Raw genomic sequence first — 22,924 nt, forward strand, 5'->3', positions numbered from 1 at the left:
TTGGGTCATGGGGAACAGTGCCTAAAGACAAAAGCGAATATTAAAGTATTTTTTTTATGAATACATAAATTAAGAAAACGATTCGATTTCGGTTCTTATATAGAATTCTGCGATTTCATGCAGCTTCTTGAATTTATCGAATTAGAAGACATTACAAAAATATCGCACATGGAAGAGTTTTGGTTTATATATGTGGAAAAAAAAACTAATCTTTCGAACAAACCTTCACCAAAAGCTCGAAAAATAGCTGGAGGAAGCTTTCACCAATATGAAAGCTTAAGCAGTTTTTGAAGAAATGTAATATAGCAGATTTTATAATGAATATAAACAAAGAATATCTTCGTTTGCAGCAGAAATTGACATTAAAACTGTATCTCCAAGAAATATATAATACATATACTCAAATGTTAGTTATAAAAATGTTATAGTAATATGAAAGCTTAAATTCAGTAGATTTCAGAGAGAATATATAAAAATTATCTCTATATTCACCAAATAAATTCAAGTGAGAACTATATCTCTAGAAAGATATACTCGAAAACTAGTTAGAGGAAGCTTTCAGCAAAATGAAAGCTTAAGCAGTTTATGAAGAAATGCAATACAGCAGATATTAGGATGATTAAAATTGAAGTGAAAGCTATATCTCTAGAAAAATATACTCAAATACTAGTTATTTAAGCTTTCGCCAATATGAAAGCTTTCACGACATCAACAAAAGTATTCCAGAATATATCACAGATAATATATACATACATTTACGCTCTACATTAGCTAAGTCAAAGCTACTTCTAAGAAATAGGTCCTCAAAAGCTTGTTAGGAGAAGCTTTCACCAATATGAAAGCTTAAAACAATGAAATCTATATAATTTTCCAAAACACTTTAATACCGCGTGGAATTGACACAGATGCTGCTTTAAAGCATTTTCACAATATTGCAAATTGGCTACTTCACAAAAGCTTCCACACCTCCCCCAACATTTCGAGCAGCAACAAATTCCTTATGAAGAAAAAGTGAAAACAAAAAATATTTCAACTTAAGAATTCATCAAATAAACGAGAGTGAGTGTGGCTATTTTTGGAAGAAAGCGCACATGGCGCATGAGTGCAACAACACCAACAACAATAGCAACAGAAGTGGAGCCAGCTGTGCCACTAGACAAATGGGCAGACAACAAGGCGGAACAGCAACGAGGCAGTCAGTCAGCCAGCTACACTTCAAGACTTGCCGGCTAGTGCCGGTGCCATAGTGAAGCGACTGAAGACATCAAAAAAGCATAAATTCTGCAATTGTGGAGCACATAAAATTGGAAATTAAAAATACACGTAGCGGCGCAAAATTTTCACGAGAAACTATGCTTTCACGGCACTTAAAAATGCTTGTAGTGAGCGGGTGTCTTGGAGCGATGCGTGAGTGGCAGCAGGAATGTCTGCTGGCATGCGGAATAGTGTTGCATGAACTGGAGAGTAATTAAAATGAAATAAATGCAAAAGGAGTGATAAAATGTGAATTCACTTTTGATGAAAAAGACATCAGCGTTGGAGAAAATTGGAAACAAAGATTTATAGCCTACTAATTGCAGCATAAAGCCTGACAGCAAGGCGGCTCAATGAAATTGGCGCAAAATTGCGGAGTCACACTAATTGGTTGCTACGAAAAAAATATTTTCCTACTTTTTACCCGATGCAGTGTAATCTACGTTGCATCAATTTTCCAACGTTTAACCCAGCTGTTTGGAAAACCAATGTTGCCACAGCTGTTTTCGCTTAATGAAATCCCGAAATTCCAGTGATGTTGGAATATTTTACTGCGTAAGCGGTGGCAATAACCGTTTAAATATTTAATAGCCGTAAAAACAGCCGTTGAAATGTTAATAACCGTGCTCCAATTTATATAGGCACATGTAGCTATTGTTTTTTTAGAAAGGCTCAAAATTTTTTATGAAAGTAAACTTTATTGAACTTTTTTAATTTATTTCAACTCATTTGCTTATTATTAATATGTATTGCTACAATTTTTCACTCACTTTATATGATTTGTACGCGTTAAGACCTAGAAAACAAAACCACTTTTGCGGCTTTCGCACAATCGACAAGGTAAACGAGTTTTTGTAGCTTTTGTCTGTGTTAAATTGACATTAAATCAGCCGAAATAAAAAGTGGTGAGTAATGCGGCGTTATAGCCAAATGCATACAGTATAAATACATATGTATGTGTTCAGACATATGAGTACTAGCAGTAAAATGGAGGAAAAAACTTGAGATAAACATCTGGAAATTAGCAAAGTAAGCAAAAGTGTAGACAAAAAAAAAGTTTGTGGTAGACAACAGCTGTTTGGCATTGAAGACTACTTACTACCCACACAAATATGATTAAGTAATCGCTAAAGTGCTGAAAGAAGAAATTCAATGTAGAAGATTATATTGAATATATTTGATGCATAATACTTTTGATTATTATAAAGCTCTTCAGTTGTAAAATAATCCTTCTTTTTAGAAAGCTCTTCAGTTTCCATGTAATCAACAAATGTATTACATAACTATAGTATTTCATACCATTCCTTAAAAAGCTTTCATGAATTTGAGCTTTCACTTACTGCGAGCTTTCATATTTACTTTCTTTATTATTTTTTCATCTGAGAATTCATTTAATTAATTTTTTTATTGTCATGTCACTATGATATTTGATATAATCAAAAATATATTTATATATATTTATATTTATTTCTTTACAAAAGTTACATTTGCTTGAGCTTTCACTTAATATTACAAGCTTTCATTATCTATAAGAATATTTTTATTCTGAGTATTTATTATATTTATTTTCTCACTTATTGTTATTTCAAAGTGAAGAGCTTTCACTCGTTTTTGTGAGCTTTCACACGTTATTTTTATTAATTATTTATTCTTTGCTATTCTTTACTGGGCGTGGCCCCGCCCACAAATCGGTTATTTGTATTTAACTCGAAAACTAATAAAGCTATATAAACAAAACTTTCTGCAGTCGGGTCTCTTACATACCCCACCACACACCATGAAAATAGTTGAAATCGGATAATAACCACGCCCACCTCCCATACAAAGGTTAGGTTGAAAATTACTAAAAGTGGGTTAACTAACTAACGAAAAACGTCAGAAACACTAAATTTTGCAGGAGAAATAGCAGAAGGGAGCTGTACTCAGATTTTTTTACAAAATGGAAAATGAGCGTGGCGTCGCCCACTTATGGGCGAATGAAATTCGGTATATAATATTTTCTTGACACCCTGATAACACGGACAAAAAATGGGCGAAATCGGTTTACAACCACTACTACTTTCCTTATAACTCAATTTTGAAATCCATCTTATTCGTTCACTTTATAATGTAAACATAAGGAACCAATGAAGATAACGGAATAAAACTTTACACAATTAGTGCATATCATCTCTGGCTTCACTTGTGAAAAAATTGTCGAAAACGGACCATAACTTTTCAAGGCCCCAGATATCGAACATGTTGAACTCAGCGCCTAAGGATAAATTTTAATCGAAAATATGGGTAATAGTGTGTCTCTGTTCCAAAAGTTATTAAAATCGGGTCATAACATTTCCATATACCTCATTGTAGGTTTTTCAAAAGTATGTTCACCTAGCTCCCATATACCTAATTATAGGTTCTTCAATAAATTGCGAGAGTATAAAATGTTCGGTTGCACCCGAACTTAGCCTTTCCTTACTTGTTCATTAAGAAATCAAGCAAATTATCATCAGGAATAGCATCAGATATAAGAGTATGCATTTGAAAAAGCTCATTTTTGAGTTCATCTATTAGAACAAGTATTCAATTAGCATTATAAGTCCAAAGAAGGTTCTTGGATTACTCCATATAATTAGAGAACACACCAAAAAAGCGCTGTGAAAGCTTTAGAAAAGCTTCAAAAGTTAAATGAAAGCTTTAAATATTATAAAATAGAAAATTAAACAAAATAATAATAAAGATAATCGAGAAAATATAATAAAAATTTCATTTTACATATTTCTAGTATTCAAAATCACTTCACTATAAATTTCATTTAACAAAATTATCTCTTATATAATACTTTCACAGAGTAAATGGAAATTTGATTAAGTGAAACTCGGTATGCCATTCGAAACCACATATATCCGTAAGGCAATACCGCCGACAACAACAAAAATGCAATCTTAAACACTGAAGACGCCACTTCCGTTAATATAGACTCAATAAAGTTATGTTTCTGAGCCGAGCACGTACCAATTGTAATTAAAGTACAGACATACCAACAGCTTACAGACTTATCCACAGCTTACATACACGCATCTACAGTAACTTCAAACCACAGCTGCCACTTCCTGCACTTACTACATACTTAAACGGGTATATTTGTATGGCACAGCAGCACAAAACCACTTTGTTTTTTCTTCTTTTAGTCTCTTTTTTCAACAGCATATATTAGCAGTTCATTGGTTGATCGGAAAAATATCAGCAAAGTGAAATATCGACAATATATAAGTATCTAAGTGTTATAATCACCGCTAAGCACGCGCAGACAGGAAGTGGAGATTAAGGATATTTAGTATTATGTAAGATAATAAGGAAGACGCAATACAGTATAATGGAAAGAAATCCGATATACATAGAAGAATTCCTCACAGTGGCGAGTTTTTTTCAGAAGCGAGATTTTTTAATCATAAAGCTTATAAAGAAGTAGCTTCGTATAGGTCACTCTGAGTATTTAAAGCTTCCAAATTATATTTTCAAACGTCTGAGGAGAGCATTAATATAAGTTTAAGAACTCAGAAAATAGAGGTGTCAAAACTATCCTATAACAATCGGATCAAAGCTTTCAAGCTTTAAAATCTCCGAAATCTTAAGACAGTCTGAATTTCCGAGAAAAATTTCCATCAAAAAACATAGTATACCTCCAGGGGTGCCCTAAAACTAGTAAGAACACCCTTGGATGAAATTAAAATATGTCAAACAAAAGCTCGGGTAAGTTATGTTTGAAACCTCAGAAATATTGATATAGTCTTTGTTTTCGAAAAAAAAATTCTCCAAAAAACCTAGTATACCTCCTAAGGTGCAGTAAAACTAGTAGGAACACCCTTTGCGTCAATTAAAATATTCTACACGAAGAAAAGCTCAGGTAAGTTAAGCATTGACCTCTCGGAAATCTTGATAAAGTCCTCCAAAGAACGTAGTATAGCCCCGAAGGAGCTCTAAAACTAGTACGGACCTCTTTGTTCAAGTTAAAAAATGCCACACGAACAGAAGCTGAGATCTAGGTGGGAGCAGTTATAGACCATCAAGCCTACATGGAAAAAACTCTTCTAAAAAGATTAAGTAATGTCAGACTTTATTCTCGCATATTTAATCTTACATTACTAAGAGTAATCGCACCGAATTACATTTCCTTGTCGAAGAAATGACTAAAAGAGCCGCCAAATAAATGTCAACTGTCATGACCACAATTAGTCAGTTTGTCAGTTTAATTGTAGAGCGGCACAAATGTCACAACTCTCACATACCAAAGCCAAAAAATGAAAAGTGTAATTCCTAGACCAAAATGACAACAACTAATGATGATGCGACAGACAATAGAAACAAGATGCATGGCAATGCAATTAAAGCCACAAATAGGAATAAAATGCACGTACCAGAATTAGACGACAAGATCGAAACAAAAAAGGACATCGAAAGCAAATACAACAAAGAAACGGGAATGAGCACGAAGCAATGCAGTGAAAACGTGCAGTGAAAGTAGTATTCTGCAGAAAGCAACTAAGAAGAGGTGAGGCGTGTAGATAACAAAGAATGGACAGAAGACGGATAGACTGACAGTATTTCTTTTAGGCTTGTATGGGTCTTTGAATGGTAAATATTGGATTAAGGTGGTAATGGAATGAGATAGAGCAAGGTGTGTATAAAATGAGTGAGAGAGGGGAGGAAGTGAGTGTGTAACAGGGAAGGGATGAAAGAGAGTATGTTCGGGTTGAAAGAGAGCGCCAGCACGTTTTTTCTCCGAAATAATCAAAAATATGAGTGACTGAGGATGAAACAAGTTTAGGGTGCGAAAGTGTTTATCTTTCAGGTGCGGCAAAGGCGGTGTATTTGTTCAAAAGCAAGTGCAATGCATTTTTATTAAACACTCGCGTTAAATTATCAAACTCAGACAAGGAATTTCCGCATTGACGGTCTTGAAGGTGGCCGCAAGAAATTCGATAGTAAAAACGCGCACATAAAAATTGCTGGGGCAATAAAAAAGCGCCGATAAAAGGCTACGTAGAAGTGCAAACAAACAAACAAATTTCGAATATAAAGCGAGAAATTCTGCATTGCTTCCGCATTGTGGTTATATAGAGAAGCAGTCAGACAGACATAAAAAAGGAAATGAAACGAAGAAGCAAGAATTTCATGTGCAGCAAAATGACAGCGTTGTCAGCTAAACAACAAAAGCCATACGGAAGCGGGTGGCAGCGGTGGCGGTCGGCAAAGACAATGGCAACAATAAACACTTGTAAATTACCAGCGGTGAGCGAACGAAGCGAAACGCTTAGACAAACGGATGGATGGACGGACGGACACATGGTTCGTTGGTTGGATGGATGGACGCTTGTGGCGAACTCTGCAAAGTATGAATGAACGCGCTGACAAGTGCAAGAGAGCCATGCCATTACCTGCGCATGCCCGAAAATTATGCATATTAATGGTTCGTCTAAAGCACCCTAGTGGTGGAAGGCCATGAGTATGAGGTACTCTAGGTGCTTTAGTACTTTTGTTAGGCAAATCAAAAATTCTAAAATAAACAAACAAGCGGCGGCGCTTTATTGTTGCACAATTGCCGGTTTGTTCTTGGCGCTGGTTGCCGGCGCATAGCGTGTTGTGCACAACAACTACTACAATAATAACAATCATAATATTAAGTACATACGCCTTGTGCTTGTAACTGTGCCAAGGAAACGAAAATAGCAGCACACCAAATAGTACTAAAATACAAATGACAACAACAAAAATAACAACAACGGTAACACAACAAAATTGCAACAACACTCACAACAAAATGTGAGCAGCAGCAACTAAATATCGGCAACAATAACAAAGTAGCAATAAATACGAAAAAAATAGCAGCAGCAACATCATAATAGAAGCAACCACATCAACTAAAAAGAAACAACAACAACAAAGAAGCTGCAGAAACTCAAATGGCAAGCAAATTTTTGAAGTTATAACAAAAGTAAAAAAAAAGTAGAAATCATGAAAATGTGGCAATGTGTGCCAAGAAATAGCAAAAATTATTTTTTTTTTAACTTTTTTGGCTTTGAAACACCGACTACTTGACTGCTGTAGTCTCTCTCAAAAAAAATTAATAAAAGGAAGTAAAAAAGTACCGTTTTGCAAGTGTCCGCCAGTTGGCGTCTCTACAGTCTCTCATGTCGGCAAATAAATAGTATGGCGTGTAAATATGCAGCCGCTTGCACTTAAGCGAAAAATATCAAATTTCCATAATGACTATGTTGCCACAGCCATTTAAGTTGCCCAAAACAGCACTTAAGTGCGCTCCCACTTGTTTAATTTGTAGTTGTGCACATTGCCTGTGTCCTCTGCTTTTTTAGCCGCCAGCCAGCTGTAGCGCATTTCCTCAAACGTTTATCGAAATTCTGTGGACTCTTCTTCTATCTTTTTCTACATGCTAACATTACTTTCATACCATCTTTAGTCCCAACTCGCCGTCTGCACTTTGAGACTCCGCTGAAATGTACTCTAGAATTTATGTTCATGTCTCTGTTACTACTGTAGATTTCTTTATAAAATGTTTGTCGTATAATGTCTTTTGTGACATTTATGCTTGCTCTGTCTGCCCTCCGCTTATGTCGTCATTATGTAATTTTCAGCTGCAGCGTCGATTGTATAACAAGTGGTTCTTAGTGTTCAACGCAGCTGCAGGAAGTTGTTGTGTGCTGCACTTTTATTTACAAGCACTTGAGTCGATTCTGTGGAATATGTAGTAAGGTTTTTGTGAACATTAAAACAAAAGACTCGCTTGTAAGACTCGAGTTGTCCCAAGTTTAACGACTTAAGATTTGTTGCAATTAAGACATGTCCCCCAAAAAGTAATACCTTGAACTTTACATCACTCTGAAATATTTTCGACTGTTTAGAACTTCATACCGAAAGTGGTGTACGTTGCAGATTCGGCGCGGATATATTTGCTTTGTTCCTTGTTAGTTCTAATTTCATAAGCTTCTATATCGATATTTATTTATATTTCTCGCTCTCTAAAAATCGATCTTCCTTTGGTAAGGGGGCATCCATAAATTACGGCACACGAATTTAAGGACTTTTTAACCCCTCCCCCCTCCTTGTCACAAGTTGTCACATTGTCAATATTAATTCCCTAACCTTTGTATAATAGATCTCTTAATTTTTGAATACCTTTTGGGATATCAATTGGTCATATAGGAATTTTTAAAATACAAATGAGTCGGAAGATCATTAAAACATGGGACTCCCAATACAATAAACACGGTGGATGTAAAAAAACGACAAAAACATAAAACGTTAACGAAATGATTTGGGAAGACCGTAAAGTAAGATCAAATAGCTGATGACCTCAAGAACGTGTTATGAATAGTTTGGTATGCAAAACCTGTGTGAGTGTAGATCCCGATCGATTTCACAACTTAGTGACGTTCAAAGTATCTCAAAAGAATGAGAATGGTGGCAAAATTTCTTCGAATTGCTTCCGCTACTATCGTATTATTCGGGTTTGCTTCATCGATGGAAAGAATTTAGTGATTATGAAGAGATAATCATCGAGGCCCTGCTCGAGAATAGTGGCTTCCAACCACTTGCTTTATCCGACGATATACCGAACTTGATAAAGATGATAATAAATCAAAGATTAATAACAACTGTGTTTTTTTTTTAAATGGCTAAGATCTAATCATTATATTAGCCCAAGGTCACATACAAAAGTTGTTCTGGTAGAGAAATCTGTATAAAACTAGTTCGAGAGGTTGGATGATTGGCGAAGGATCACCTTAAAAATTCAAATTTTCCATGATCAATACACTGAAATCGGTTTTTTGGAAACCAAATCTTGTGTGAAAGATATTTTGTTAAACTAAATCTCATATAGAGCAAAAAATACGAAATTCATATGTGAAATACCACTAACAACAACTTACAATGCCCACAACAGCCGTCTCTACGTTAACGGGACTACCCCGGATTTTATCCGGACAAAGATTATTATTTCGAAAATCTAACCCTATTTGGATCGGTAAATTTTAAGTTTTTTAACCCTAGAAGGGTACTGTGAGCCAAATTTACTCACATACGGAATAAATTTGTTCGTAAATCAGCAGGTTGGCCATACTGAAAGTCAAGCCACTAGCAGTGCTTGTCCCACTCTGTCATAAGTCGGCTGCCGCAAGCATTGAATGGTGTTGTTTGATTTATAAATTTACTCATCGGTACCTATAAGCGCCTACAATTTAACCGTACCCTTCTAGGGTTAAACAACAACTTCCATAAAATTTATAACAACTAAATTTTATGAAAGCAAACATAAATGAAAGTAAAGAGAAAATGGAAAATTAAGTCTATAATAAAATAATACAAATCAGACAAATATTAGAAAAAGTTTAGTTCAGCAATATCTACCTTAGTGGATGTGCTGTGAAAACTTTGCACGTGGCAAATAAAAAATATATAAAAATTAATATTTGTATGTAAGCGACTTAAGCAAACACAACAGCAATTAAGAAAGTGAAAAAATAAAAGAAAATCACAAAAACAACAACAATAAAGCAAAGAAAAAACTAGTGACTAGTACGAAACTAAAAAGAAGACTCACTGTGAAAATGACAAGCATAAAACCAACGAAAACAACCGAACAGCGCACAGTAGTAGCAGCAATAAGCGGTGGAAAACCGCTATCTACCAGCTTTTAGGCAATACAAACCCTAAATCACTACTAACTGCCAGGCAACTTTTGTATGCATGTCGGTGTGTGCAACGGTGTGTGACGGCACTAACCACAATATAAGGCATACATACAAGCCTACATATTAAGAAAAACAAAAAACGAAAAAAACACTAATAACAATAACAAAAGCGACAAGAAAAGTCATTACGAGGCGCACAACTGCCAACGGCCAACAACAACACCAAGCGCTCTTACCAACTTTAGTCGTTTGGCATCTTCTCATTGCAACTGTTATATGCTCAAGCATGTTGCCGGTTACAAATATGGCTGTTAGCCAGCGATATCGCCAATTGGTACGTACTAATACCAACGCCCCAAACACTACCGCCAACCTTGCCACCAAACTCAACTGTTTGCTCATGCCATGCACCGAGATTTAACTTTACTCTCCGCTCTCTTTTGGCATGACGTACTGCAATAACCGCAATAAGTTGGCAATTGCAGCGTTGCATGCTCATGGATTACGGTTTGCTTTTGATTGCATTTGATTTTTTTCTTTTTTTTCGGGGTTTGTCCATTGAATGCTAATCTCGATGCTGAAATTGATTTCTCCATAAATGCTAATTTTATGTTGCGCTTATGAATACTTGAAGAGTTGCACATTTTTCTCACGCTAATATCATATTTCTGTTCGACTTTAGTGTCGAAGAAGAATTAAAAGAAGAAATAATATTTTTTTACTACTAACAGAAGCCTTCTAACAATGTCAGCCTCGAAATCCAACGCAGAATCACTCTTGCCTATGGGTGTTACTGTGGACTGAGTAGGCAATTGAAAAGTAAAGTCCTCTGCCGACCAACCAAAATCAAACTCTACAATTCCTTCATAATTCCCGTTCTGCTTTATAGTGCAGAAGCGTGGACGTTGTCGACATCCGATGAGACGGCACTAGGACGACGTAGACGACTTAACGCAATACGCCGACCAGACTGCGGACAGCTTCAGACACGCCTTAAACGCCATTCACAGTGAAGTCATTAACACCTTCCTTGCCTCCATCACAGTGAATTGAGTCAAACCACTACCCTTAGCAGACGAAGAGCTCGTGTTGCCACGTAGTGACCCTTGCGCAACTTCGTTCTGGATATTATAGCAGATTAAATTTCTACTTATCAAGACTGAACCCTGACATAGAAAATACATGTCCATGCAATGAATCCCCGCATGATACTAATCACCACTTTACATGCCCAACGAACCCAGCTCTTCTAACACCCGTTTTCCTTTGGTCAGACCCCATCGAAGCAGCACGTTTCCTGGGCCTCCCGTAATATGTCCTCGACAATAACTAGACTTATGCTTTCCGTTCCGACAGCGCTGAATTATCGTTACAACAACAACGACATTAGGAGTAGATCTAAGGACTTTTGAACATTGTGAAAGATGAATACCGCTGAAGCTGAAACGATGAGCAGTACGAGTTCTACGACGACATTGCCATAGTTCAGCGAATAAAAAGACAGCGGCTAGATCATGTTGTACGAATGGACGAAAGCACTCCTGCTTTGAAAGTGCTCGATGCAGTACCCGGCGGTGAAAGTAAAGGAAGGGAAAGACCTCCACTCCCTTGGAAAGATCAGGTAGCTTCGCTTGTTTGACGATTGTTGATTCGGCTATAATAGTGTAAGCGGTGCCTACGCCAATTGCATATTATAGGAGCTTTTCTCCCGAAAATTATACCCGAAAGCTTGGCATTACCTGCCTGAAAAGATCGTTCGTACATATAACCCTTTTCCGAGTGGCAATCATCAATTATTATAACAGAACATTCAGAAATTATTTTGTTTCATTAAGATCAAATATTCCAAAAGACCTATCAATTTCCCAATAGATTTTACGAGTGTAGATTTAATTAAATGTAATCGAAAAGTCCATAATTTCAAACTAAAAAGAAGAAACTTAAGAAGAGATAAAGATATTTCAGTCCCTCATGCTATGTACCCTCAATAATATATATTTGTAAATTAAGGAAACCTTAGAATCCACATACTATAGAACGTAAACGTCTTAAGCTCCTAATAATCAAGAACAAATGAGTGAATAAGTATTCCAGCTTCAAGCTAGGGAAAGTCGTACGTCCTCAAACACTCTAGAGGAAAATGGTTTAATAAGAGAAAAGCTGTGTAGGAAGTATTTTAGGAATGCTATAGACTTCTTTACAGACTAGTTCATCTAAATTCATTTAAAAAGGACGAAATATGAGGGACCTTACTTTAGAATATAGAAAATACTGAAATTAGGGATCTGGAACTTTGAAAGATTCACCAAAGATCTAGATACGCAAAAAGAAATCGGAGAAAAAATAGGTCATTAATCTAGTGAATATCATCAAGTACGCCAGCTTATCTGGATAGTTTTTTTCAGAACTTTTGTATTTTGTTTAGTAAAAAATTAGTAAAACATTTTACTTTATGTAAATATTTTAAGATTAAAAAAAAAACCTTCCATTTAACTTACCGTGTTCCAAACAAATCCCGTTTCCAATCCAACTAGAAAGAATTTGTTTACACTGCTTTGCCTTCACGAACGCTTATTTGACCGATTGTTGCGCAGGTAGGTAGTCGGTAGTAGACTTCCCGTAAATATTGGTTGAGTCAACAGAAAACGGGTTCTGGTTATATTTTGTATAACCGAAAAATAAAACCAAAAACAACACAACACACAAAACACGATCTTGCAACACACAAACAAGATATTATATATGAAACTAGAATGCCAATGAGCACTTTTTGCTCAAACACTAGATATTTTGTGCACTCTTTCCATGAATTTGTTAGAATTTTGTATGCTCTTATTTTTTTGGATATCTGAGCTCGTTCGCAACGCACTTTGCCACACACACACACACTTTAATTGTACACTAATAATACACAGAAAATTATTTGACATTCACTGACAACGACAGACTGACTGCCTTATTTTTCGGGGGTGTATTTGTATTTTATTGACGCAGATATATTTTTGCACTGAAATGTAAATTCCCTTTACAAGCTTTTAATTTCACTGCACAAGTACACAAGTACACAGTAATTGCATGCAAATATATTTATTTGTTAATTTTTTATTGTTTCACGTTTTTCTGTGTAACTGCTTGCCTTTTCAAGCCTTTTTTTGTTAATTTTCGCTTGCGACACACACTACGTTCAACCGCCAAACAAAAATGTGATGTGCTGGAGAAGCGCCGAGATCAACAGCTACGTAATGTACTTAATATCTTTAGGATTTTTGAGCGTGAGCAGTGTACACTCGCATTTGTTTAGAGCGCTTCCAGACGGTTTTGACGGGAGTGCGCGCTCGCAAGTGTTGAGCGAGTGAACAGGTAGTTTTTCAATGTATGTATTGTATGGTTGTGATTGTTGTTGTTTTTATCTGCTGTGAGATTTGTTTGCTTTTAATTTGGAGTCGTTGTTTAATTATTTTTTTACTTTTTGTTGCTTTATTGCTGGTTTTACGTTTTTGCTTGTTATTGTATTTGTAGACGTTATTTTAGATGGAGTAGAAATTTGTAGTTGTAGTTGTTATTTTATTTGGCTGATTTATCGTTGTTGTTGTTGTTGCGTTTTTAGTTAACTTGTTTATGCGGCAATTTGCCAAGAAATGTTATGTGAAATATACTATAATTTTGCTTACTAAACTTTTTAGGGTTAGTTGTATTTTATTGCGTTGAGTTTATGTTATTTTAAAGTTTGTTTTGTGTTTTATTTTTGTATATTAACTGTGGAAAAAGAGAATAGCTTAATTATTAAAGAATAATGTTGACAATTGAAATTTAAAAAAAGTTTTTATTAAAAATACACGTATTTGTATGTAAGCATAATATTTTTCATTAAAAAAGAAAATTAAAATTTTAGTTTGTTTCATTTTTATATTTTAATATATTTTTTTTTAATTTTATTTTAATACTTATTTTATTATAAATTACAGATATATATTATATTTTTTTATTAAAATACTAAAAACCTTTGAAAAATATAAAATAATTTTCTTAAAAAATTTTCTTTAAAATTATATATTTTACTTTAATTTAAAAAATATAAAATAATTTTCTTAAAAAATTTTCTTTAAAATTATATATTTTACTTTAATTTAAAAAATATTTGTGAAGAAACTTTCGATAAACTTCAGTTAATTTAACTTCTTTGAAAAATATATATGTAATTATTTGCTTTAAAAAACAAATTTTATTTTATTCCTTTAAAATAATAAAAATTGAAATTAAGCATTTTATTTTAATTTAATATATTATTCATGAAAGACGTTTATACAAATTTTAGTTAACTTCTTTGAAAAATATATTATTATTTGCTTTAAAAAACAATATTTATTGCTTTAAAGTAGTAAAAACATTATTATTGTTCATATTACTTAAATTTAATAAATTATACGTGAAGTAAATTTATAAAAAATGCAATTAATTTAACTTCTTTGAAAAATATAAAAAACACAGTTGAACTTCTCTAACTCGAATCACCTTATTCCACAAAAAAACTTCGAGTTAGAGAGTCGTTCGAGTTTCGGAAGGTAATTTTAATAAAATTTGACTTCGAGTTATATAAGTTCAACTGTATTTGCTTAAAAAAAATCAATATGTATTTTTTACTTTAAGTTATTAAAAAAGTGTATATTATTCATATTACTTTAATTTAATTAATTATTCGTGAAGTAAATTTGTAGAAATTTCAGTTAATTTAAATGCTTTGAAAAATATATAATTATTTGATTTAAAAAACAGTAATTATTCCTTTAAAACAATAAAAAAATTTATATTATTTATTTTACTTCGTTTTTATTATTTATTCGTGTCGTATATTTATAAAAAAATCTTAAAATTGATCTTTTCAACATTTATTTATTAATTTTTGTGCAATTTATGGTCTTAAAACTGGTTTTGTTTACACACACCATATTAAAAAAAAAAATTAACTAATAATTTGAATTGAAAAACTTTATATTTGAAATATTTTATATTGTATTAAAAGAATTTTTTCCAATTTGAAATTAATTAATTATTATTACTTTATCATTATTACGTTTTTTTCATTATTATTATTATTTTTTATTATTATTACTTTTCAAACAAAATGTCTTCAAATGAAACACAGCACACTTTTTTTCCCAATCAAACTAAACACATCTAATCGCAATTTGTATCATTATTTCTTTATGCTCAAATATGCATAGCATAAAAATTCGGCTTTCACTTTACACGCACATCTTCACACACACATGTGCACTTTACTCGTTCAATATTTTTTTCTTCCTCTTCGAATATCTTACCTATCAGACATTGCACTTATTGACCACTCTGCTTGCAACATGCCATGTAAATCACAAAATTTATAAAATACTTATATTAATTACACACACACTACATTTAAATTACTTTAAAAGTAAACACAATACCAGATTTTTAGCTTAAAATTTCCGTTCACTGTCTGCGCTATAGATTCTGTGGCCAAACAACTAGTTAAGGCCAAATAGTAGGTTTGTAGAAAATCACAGAATGCAATTCGTCTAGCCCGTACACACAAACTGATTTATAATTTATCACTTATTAACAATAGTTTATTGTTATAACTTGTTGAAAATATGTTTTTTCCATGAATTCTTCACATTTACTAATTTATGACCAAGTTACTTGTATTTTACTAATTTTCTTGCTTTCTTACTCGTCACAAGCGGCCATTACTGAAAATCAGTTGCATTTGCCGAAAATTTACCTTTTTAACTTCACACACGCGCGACTTTCGACCGACCGTACTCCGAACACACTAAACGCTTTGAGTAGTTACCGCAAACTGCGTGTAGCTCTCATAGCCAACGATATTAACCATCCGGCTAATCGGGCAAGTAAACTACTAGCTGGCCATAAGTGCAAATGCACTCAACATATGTAGTTGTAGGTTGATTAAACATGTGTTAGTGTGTCACCCATTGGCTGGCGGTTGAGTTTGCTCGACTAATAAATGCTCTTTAGAGGAAGAGAGCGTATGAGCGTAGTGTTTGGTGTGGCATAAGGCGACTTGAATTTGAGCTACTAAATGAAGAATGAGAGAAGATGCTATAATTTCGTTATACCCGAAATAGATAAGAAATTATTACTGGATGAAAATAAGAATCACAGATAATAAAAGTGGGGAAGTATGAAAATTATTTCAAAATCCAAAGCATAAATTTTAAAACATTTCCATTTTCCGGTAGACTGAACTAAAAGGGGAAAAAATTGGCCGTTGGATACACAAAACTCAGCCAAATATGTGGAAAAATCCCTGATCGGATAAAACTCTGGGTCCATTCAGGTTATGAAAACCCGACAGTTGTGAGAACGGAAAATCTTGATACATACATATGTGTTGTTGATGTAGCCAGAGAAACCATTTCATAAATAATTTTGAGAAATACTAGAAATGCCGAGTTCATAGTCCTTGGTCGGATAAAGATCCGGGTCCGTTCCAGGTTACGTGGACACGACCGTCCGCTGATCACAAAAATTTGCAACTTATTTCTTTGCTACTTTCAAAACCAAACAATTTTAGATCGCCGCATAAAATCCGATTCACTTTCGCTAACCTAAAACCGGCTGTTTGTGGAAAATAAGCCAGCCAGTTTTTATCTTAATACTAGTTAAATTATCGTAATTTATACATGCGGAGGCAATATATGCAAATCGAATTAGAAAATTCTAGACCGTATGTAGCATGCAACCGAGTAGTCAAATAAAGAGAATTTATATGAGTAAAGAGAGGAGATTTCTTCATACGATGCATTAAACGACATACGCTCTCTCTCTCTGAGCAAAAATCTGTGTACTAAACAAACTCAAACCCTTAACTGCCCACTTGATTGCACAGGTAGCCAGGCCACAGGAAACACGAGCATACTTTTATCGCTCTTCGCCAGTGCTATCGGTGAGAACAAAAATTAATATTTAACTATGCATGTGTGTGTGCACTTTTGCAGCAAGTGCAACCTATCGAATAAGAAAAGTTTTTGGGGACATCTTGCGAATGCAACAGCAGAAATAAAATCAGGACACAGCTGCTTTATTGCCGGCGACATTAAAAAGGCGTTGGCAGCAACAAATTTAAATAAAAATATAATTTTTTTTTATATTCGAATTTTTTTAATTTCGAATTTTCGATATTTTTCAATTAAAACACTTGTGTTTTTTTTTCAATAGCGCAAATTTATTTTCCGCATTAAAATTTTTAATTATAAAATAATATTAGTAAATAATTGCATTGTTTAATAATTTGTCAGCTTAAAGCTTAAGTAGCAAATTTACGCTTGCTACTTATTACAGTTCAAAACAAAATAGAAGCAGAAAATAAAATAAACGCGCTCTAATAATAAACTAAGCCACAAAAAATTTAAGTAAATCATTCGCTCCTAAAAATACACACACATACACATATCCGAAAAACACATCACACACACCCACAGGAACTACTAAAGAATTTGCTACATTTATACCTAAATCTTGATCTCCTTCTGTTGCTTTTCAGCCTTGCCATCGTTGGCTTCCATTGCCTTCTTTGGTACCAAAGCCTTTGTGGTAACCGCTAGTGTTGCCTCCGCTGGCTTGTTTGCTGTCGCTGCTGCTTTAATATCCAATTTATTTGGTGCCGCTGCTGCTTTAATATCCAATTTCGGTGGTACATTTAAATCTATATTCGTATTTGTTTGTATTTCAATACGCATTTGTTGCTTTTTTTCGACGCGTAATTGTTGTTTCGGCACAAGTGGCACCTCGACGTCGCCAACTTTTTTCGTCTCAACTACCGGCTTCTTAACTTTCGGTACGACTTTCACCTCTTCCTTTTGTTCTATTACGGTTGGCATGGTGGATAATGCACCCATGCCGAGTTTTTGCTTCACTTCTGCCAAAGTGGCAGCAGCGGTTTCGCGCGCTTTCTCAGCGCCCATCTCCAGCAAATATACCAATTCGTTGCGTCGCAAGAGCTGTTGATTGATTTTATTACGTATGGGACGTAAATGCTCAACAATCTCTTCAGCTACGATCATTTTGTATTTGCCCGTATCTATGCTCTTGGCTTCCTTACAGATTTGCTGTACACTCTTGCCGGAAAGTAGTGAATGTATGCTTATTAGATTACTAACACCCAGACGTGTTTCGGGGCTATAGTGCACGTCCGAGCAAAAATCAGTGACTGCCTTTTTGACTTTCTCTATTATGACATCAGCATCGTCCGTTAGATTTATTACCGCTTTTGGATCCACATCAGATTTGGACATCTTTTTGCTGGGATCGCGCAGCGAACGTATGCGCGCGGCACTTTTATCACTGATCACAGCGTGGCAGATGGGAAATGTATTGCCATATTTCTGATTGAATGTGCGCGATAAATGTTGCGTAAGTTGTATATGCTGTATTTGGTCCTCACCAACAGGCACATGCGTGGCTCTGCAGAACGGTGTTTAATATAATAAACAATAATATTATATAATGTGGATTTACATACTTGTAAAGCATAATATCCGCCGCTTGCAGCACTGGATAAACGAATAAGCCCAATGGCACCTCTTTTACAGCACGTGTCTTCTCCTTATACTGTGGCAGATGACCCAAACGCGCCATCGTTGTCATGCAACCCAATATCCATGACAGCTCGGCATGTTCTTTCACCGCTGATTGCACAAATAATGTGGACTTTTCAGGATCAATACCGCATGCCAACATTGCAGCAGCCATATGGAATATGTTTTCACGCAAAGTGATGGGATCCTTTAGCACATTGCAGTGAAATAGAAGTTCGTTTAGCAATCATATGGAAATTGAGGTTAACTTTCGTTTTGTGTTAAGCAACTCACTTGTGGCACTGTCAACGAGTGCATATCGACAATGCAAAATGTCACATCCTCTTTAGCATCCTGTAACTTAGACCAATTTTGTACTGCACCCAGATAATTGCCCAAGTGCAAAGCACCAGTGGGTTGTATGCCTGAAAAGATCTTTTGCGGATATTCGGAGTTCTGTAAAACAAAAAATGTCTTATATAACATATTTTTCTTGTTAATTTCCAAACAATATTGTAATGTACGTCTATGATCTCCTTGGTTTTCAGCACTGGACGCATGGCTATACTCCTTAGCGGCTGATTTTGCAACAGCAGCGTTACACTGCTACCACGCAATGCATCGCGTGCGGCGACACCTGACAACACCTTTAAAGTATTCATTATAAGTTACACAAAACGAAAATACTATATATATATTTAAAATGTTTTAAGCTTTTATTTAAATTAAATAAGACTATTTTGCCAAAAGAAAAATTTCTGAACTGAAAAATTGAATTGGACAATTTTTTTTTTCATTGACAGTTCTGGTTGCCAAGTTGAGACGTTTTGTAAAATTGAGGGATTTCGGTGTGGCAAAGAAAATCAATATCAAAACAAAAATGAAGAATATGAAAGAAAGAGAAATGAATGTGGCCTAATAAAGTTTACTATTTGTGAAATATATTATTATTTAAAAATAATTAAAATCAACTGGGCTCCATATATTAATATATTCTTGGTTAATGGAAGTTATAAAGTGTTTAACACTTGAAGCCAAGTATTATGTGTACACAGATTGTGGAAATATATAGTACTTCCGCAAGCTTACATTTCCTATTCCTGCCAGATTGCTAGTAATGTTATTGTTGTAACAGTACTAGTATGTAGTTGAAAATTCAAATATTCAAGAGTGTTGTGAATTCCAGACATATTTGCATAATTGCGAGAATTGCTTAAGTGATTGGCTTTATACTTAATGGCATGTTATACAAAATAAAAGAAATCAAAATAATGGATTATCGCACAGTGTTTTCCATTTTTTTATTTTAAAACGTATCCTTTTCTATACTATTACCATTAAGTTCGTAACTGGTTTTCGCATGTTTTTTTTTTTAATTTTACATTTGTTTACATTCGTTACACATGTTCACTGATGATGAATACTTAGTTAGCTAAACTCATTGAGACCAAAACTATTTCGCCAATGACTGTCCGCACAGTTGCAAGGATGATATACAATAAGGAGATGGCAAGCGCTTTGAGCACACAGATCTCCAGCGCGCAGAGAAATCACAACTTTTGCGACTCTTTATTACATAATAAATATATTTTAACGAAATTGAAGGCAGAGTGAGTTTTCTAATAAATGTAAAGTGAATATTGCTTCGCTAACTTAGCGCTGGTGGGGATTAGAAGTTGATGGGTTTGCCGAACGCAGCCGCAACATTCGCTTCACGCAGAGCTTCAGCGCATGTCTGTAAAGGAAAATGTGTTAACAAAAATTTACTATATAAAATATATATGGAGCATACAGGATGGGCATGGCAGACACGGGCAACATCTTCAGCAGCGGCGCCGTATTCCATCGCTAAAACGGCTTCGTTGATCAGTTCACCAGCGCTCTACATTTAAGAAAAAGGTGAGGGTTAAAACAGATCTTGATACAAGTTAATAAAAACACTCACGGGTCCAATGATGTGTGTGCCCAACACGCGATCGGTAGCCTTATCCGCCAACACTTTAACGAAACCATCAGTCTCGTTATTGGTCTTTGCACGCGAGTTAGCCAAGAATGGGAATTTGCCAACCTTGTATTCAACACCTTCTTGCTTGAGTTGCTCCTCGGATTTGCCAACCCACGCCACCTCGGGATGTGTGTATACAACACTTGGCACACAGTTGTAATCAATGTGCACATGACCACCGAGAATGCCCTCTACGCAAATAATGCCTTCATCTTCAGCTTTGTGTGCCAACATAGGACCATGAATGCAATCACCAATGGCGTAAATGTTTGGTACAACGGTTTGGAAGTTGCTATTGACTGGCACGCGTCCTTTGTCGTCCTTAACAATGCCAACAGCTTCTAGACCCAGACCCTCAGTGTAGGGACGACGACCAACAGACACCAACAAAGCGTCGCAGGAAATATCTTGCTTTTCACCAGATTTGGCATTCTCCACCGACACGGTTACGTTATTGCCACTGCGTTGTGCGGCAAGCACTTTTGTGCCCAACAAGAATTTCAAACCTTGTTTGGTCAACACTTTTTGGAAAGTTTTCGACACCTCGATATCAATGCCAGCACCGCCAATAGTTTCCATGAACTCCACAGCGGTGACCTCAGCACCCAAGCGTGACCAAACAGAGCCCAACTCCAAACCGATAACACCGGCACCGATGACAACCATTTTTTGTGGCACTTGTTTGAGTGAGAGCGCACCTGTGCTCGAAACAATAACCTCCTCATCGATCTAAACAGTAAATAAATACTTGAATTAAACAAAATACCAAAATGGTAAAATATTTTCAAAGTCTACCTCAATACCAGGGAATGGTGTTACTTCACTGCCGGTAGCAATCATAATGTTTTTCGTATTTACTGTCTCAACGCTGCCATCATCTTTCTTCACTTGCACTTGGTTGGGGTTAACAATGCTGCCGAAACCAGTTAACTGGGTTACCTTGTTCTTCTTGAACAATTGCGCAATACCGCCGGTCAGCGCTTTGACAGCGCTCACCTTCTGCTGCATCAGCTTGTCCAAATCCAAAGAAACGCTGCCGCAGTTAATGCCGCGATTGGCTAAATCACCAGAGTGAGCCATGTGGTAGTAATGTGAATTGTTTAGCAAAGCCTTTGAGGGAATGCAACCAACATTAAGGCAAGTGCCACCCAATGTAGGATTTTTCTCAACGCTAACGGTCTGTATAAATTATAATCAAACAATATTAGTTCTAATTATTAAACAAGTAATTTTGAACTACATACTTTCAATCCCAATTGGGCGGCCTTGATGGCAGCGACATAACCACCTGGACCGGAACCAATAACCACCAAATCAGCCTCATGTGTACTCGAGTAGAAGCGACCATTTAATGCTCCCAAAATAGCACCGTTCGTACGCAAAGGCGTCTGTAATTGATAAGAATTATATATTTAAAAAACGCAAAGCAATAACGTGATCACGAGGTCAACATTTAAGTGACATATCCAACGACAAGGCAACAATTAAAAGGCACAAGCGAGCGTACACAAATTTAATGTATGTACAGACAATTAATTGGCTCTTATCAGTAAGAAAAACACAAATGTGTATATATAAGCTGACTTTATTTGCTGCCACATAATCAGAGCCTCATAATACAAACACTTTTTGTTCAGTTTATGATAAGAAAGGTAAAAAATTTAATATTTTCTTTAGATATTTAAATCAATCAGCTGTTATGGCATGATTGCACTATGTGTACATGCATATTTGCACGCCTGCGCTTGTAATTGTATTTCCAATTTGCAATGCACTTTATTGCAAACAAAATTCGTTAAATTTCAACACCGCAGCAAAAATTTAATCAAATTCACTAAAATACACTGGATTATACAAAACTTTCAGCTATAGTTCGGAATAGTAAATGTCCATGAACTCTTTGCATAGGTTAATTCAGATGAATTGCATAACCACAAAAAATTCCACTAAACCACTAAGGTTCACACTATTAACAAACACTTTTCCATGATTTTTTCTGCATAATCTCACCTTAATGGCTGTTGCAATGGCATTACGGAGTGTACACTGCATTTTGTAAAGCCTTTTGTTTAATTTATTATCTTAAATAAATGGTTGAAAATCAATTTCTACTTCTACTCGCGTACAAGGAATTCCTCCGGTGACAGGCGAATGAAATGTCTACGAAATATTTAGCAACGAAGTGATATAAAAAGCGGAATGTCAAACTGTAAAGTAAATGTCAAAACAAAAGAAATTGCAAAAATGTTTGAGTTGGCAATAAATTAAATTAAAATAATACAGAAAAATGAAATGAATAAAAATGTTGAATAAAAAATTACAAACTAATTTAGCATTATTGTTTATAACTCAACTTAGCTACACATATTTAAATGATTTAATACATTAGTCAA

General features: G+C 35.1%; 2 protein-coding genes across 11 annotated transcripts in view; both read right to left on the minus strand.

Moving 5' to 3' along the window:
• Window positions 1-19,330, minus strand: part of LOC105210048 (rab11 family-interacting protein 3) — a 141,490-nt gene extending 122,160 nt beyond the window's left edge. For 6 of the 10 annotated variants that reach the window (XM_011180833.3, XM_011180844.3, XM_011180826.3 and 3 more), the window contains exons 1-2: window positions 15,266-15,789; window positions 12,446-13,703 (exon numbers count right to left, since the gene is read on the minus strand). The gene's annotated coding sequence lies outside the window, so the exon portion shown is untranslated. Of the gene's footprint in view, window positions 1-12,445; window positions 13,704-15,265; window positions 18,414-18,471; window positions 18,735-18,820; window positions 18,983-19,050 lie in introns of those variants that run through there. The other 4 variants (XR_008471077.1, XM_011180784.3, XM_029046127.2 and 1 more) reach the window with 4 other exon arrangements.
• Window positions 19,331-19,795: 465 nt separating this feature from the next.
• On the minus strand, window positions 19,796-22,703 carry LOC105210029 (dihydrolipoyl dehydrogenase, mitochondrial). Its single transcript, XM_011180747.3, has 6 exons — window positions 22,542-22,703; window positions 21,776-21,919; window positions 21,327-21,710; window positions 20,472-21,260; window positions 20,319-20,408; window positions 19,796-20,261 (listed from the first exon to the last, which is right to left on the minus strand). The coding sequence occupies exons 1-6, from the start codon at window positions 22,581-22,583 to the stop codon at window positions 20,196-20,198; spliced, it is 1,515 nt and encodes a 504-aa protein (XP_011179049.1). The 5' UTR covers window positions 22,584-22,703; the 3' UTR covers window positions 19,796-20,195.
• Between the last annotated feature and the right edge of the window lie 221 nt (window positions 22,704-22,924).

This window comes from Zeugodacus cucurbitae, chromosome 4 (genome assembly GCF_028554725.1).
Source record: "Zeugodacus cucurbitae isolate PBARC_wt_2022May chromosome 4, idZeuCucr1.2, whole genome shotgun sequence".
Lineage (NCBI taxonomy): Eukaryota > Metazoa > Arthropoda > Insecta > Diptera > Tephritidae > Zeugodacus > Zeugodacus cucurbitae.

What these genes read in the sequence shown, in the direction of transcription:
- LOC105210029 (XM_011180747.3), bottom strand. Translation starts at nt 22,583, where the DNA reads ATGCAGTGTACACTCCGTAATGCCATTGCAACAGCCATTAAG. An exon ending in CACCATTCCCTGGTATTGAG is followed by an intron (nt 21,261 to 21,326) that starts GTAGACTTTGAA and finishes TTTACTGTTTAG; the next exon opens with ATCGATGAGGAGGTTATTGT. An exon ending in GTGTCTGCCATGCCCATCCT is followed by an intron (nt 20,262 to 20,318) that starts GTATGCTCCATA and finishes TTTCCTTTACAG; the next exon opens with ACATGCGCTGAAGCTCTGCG.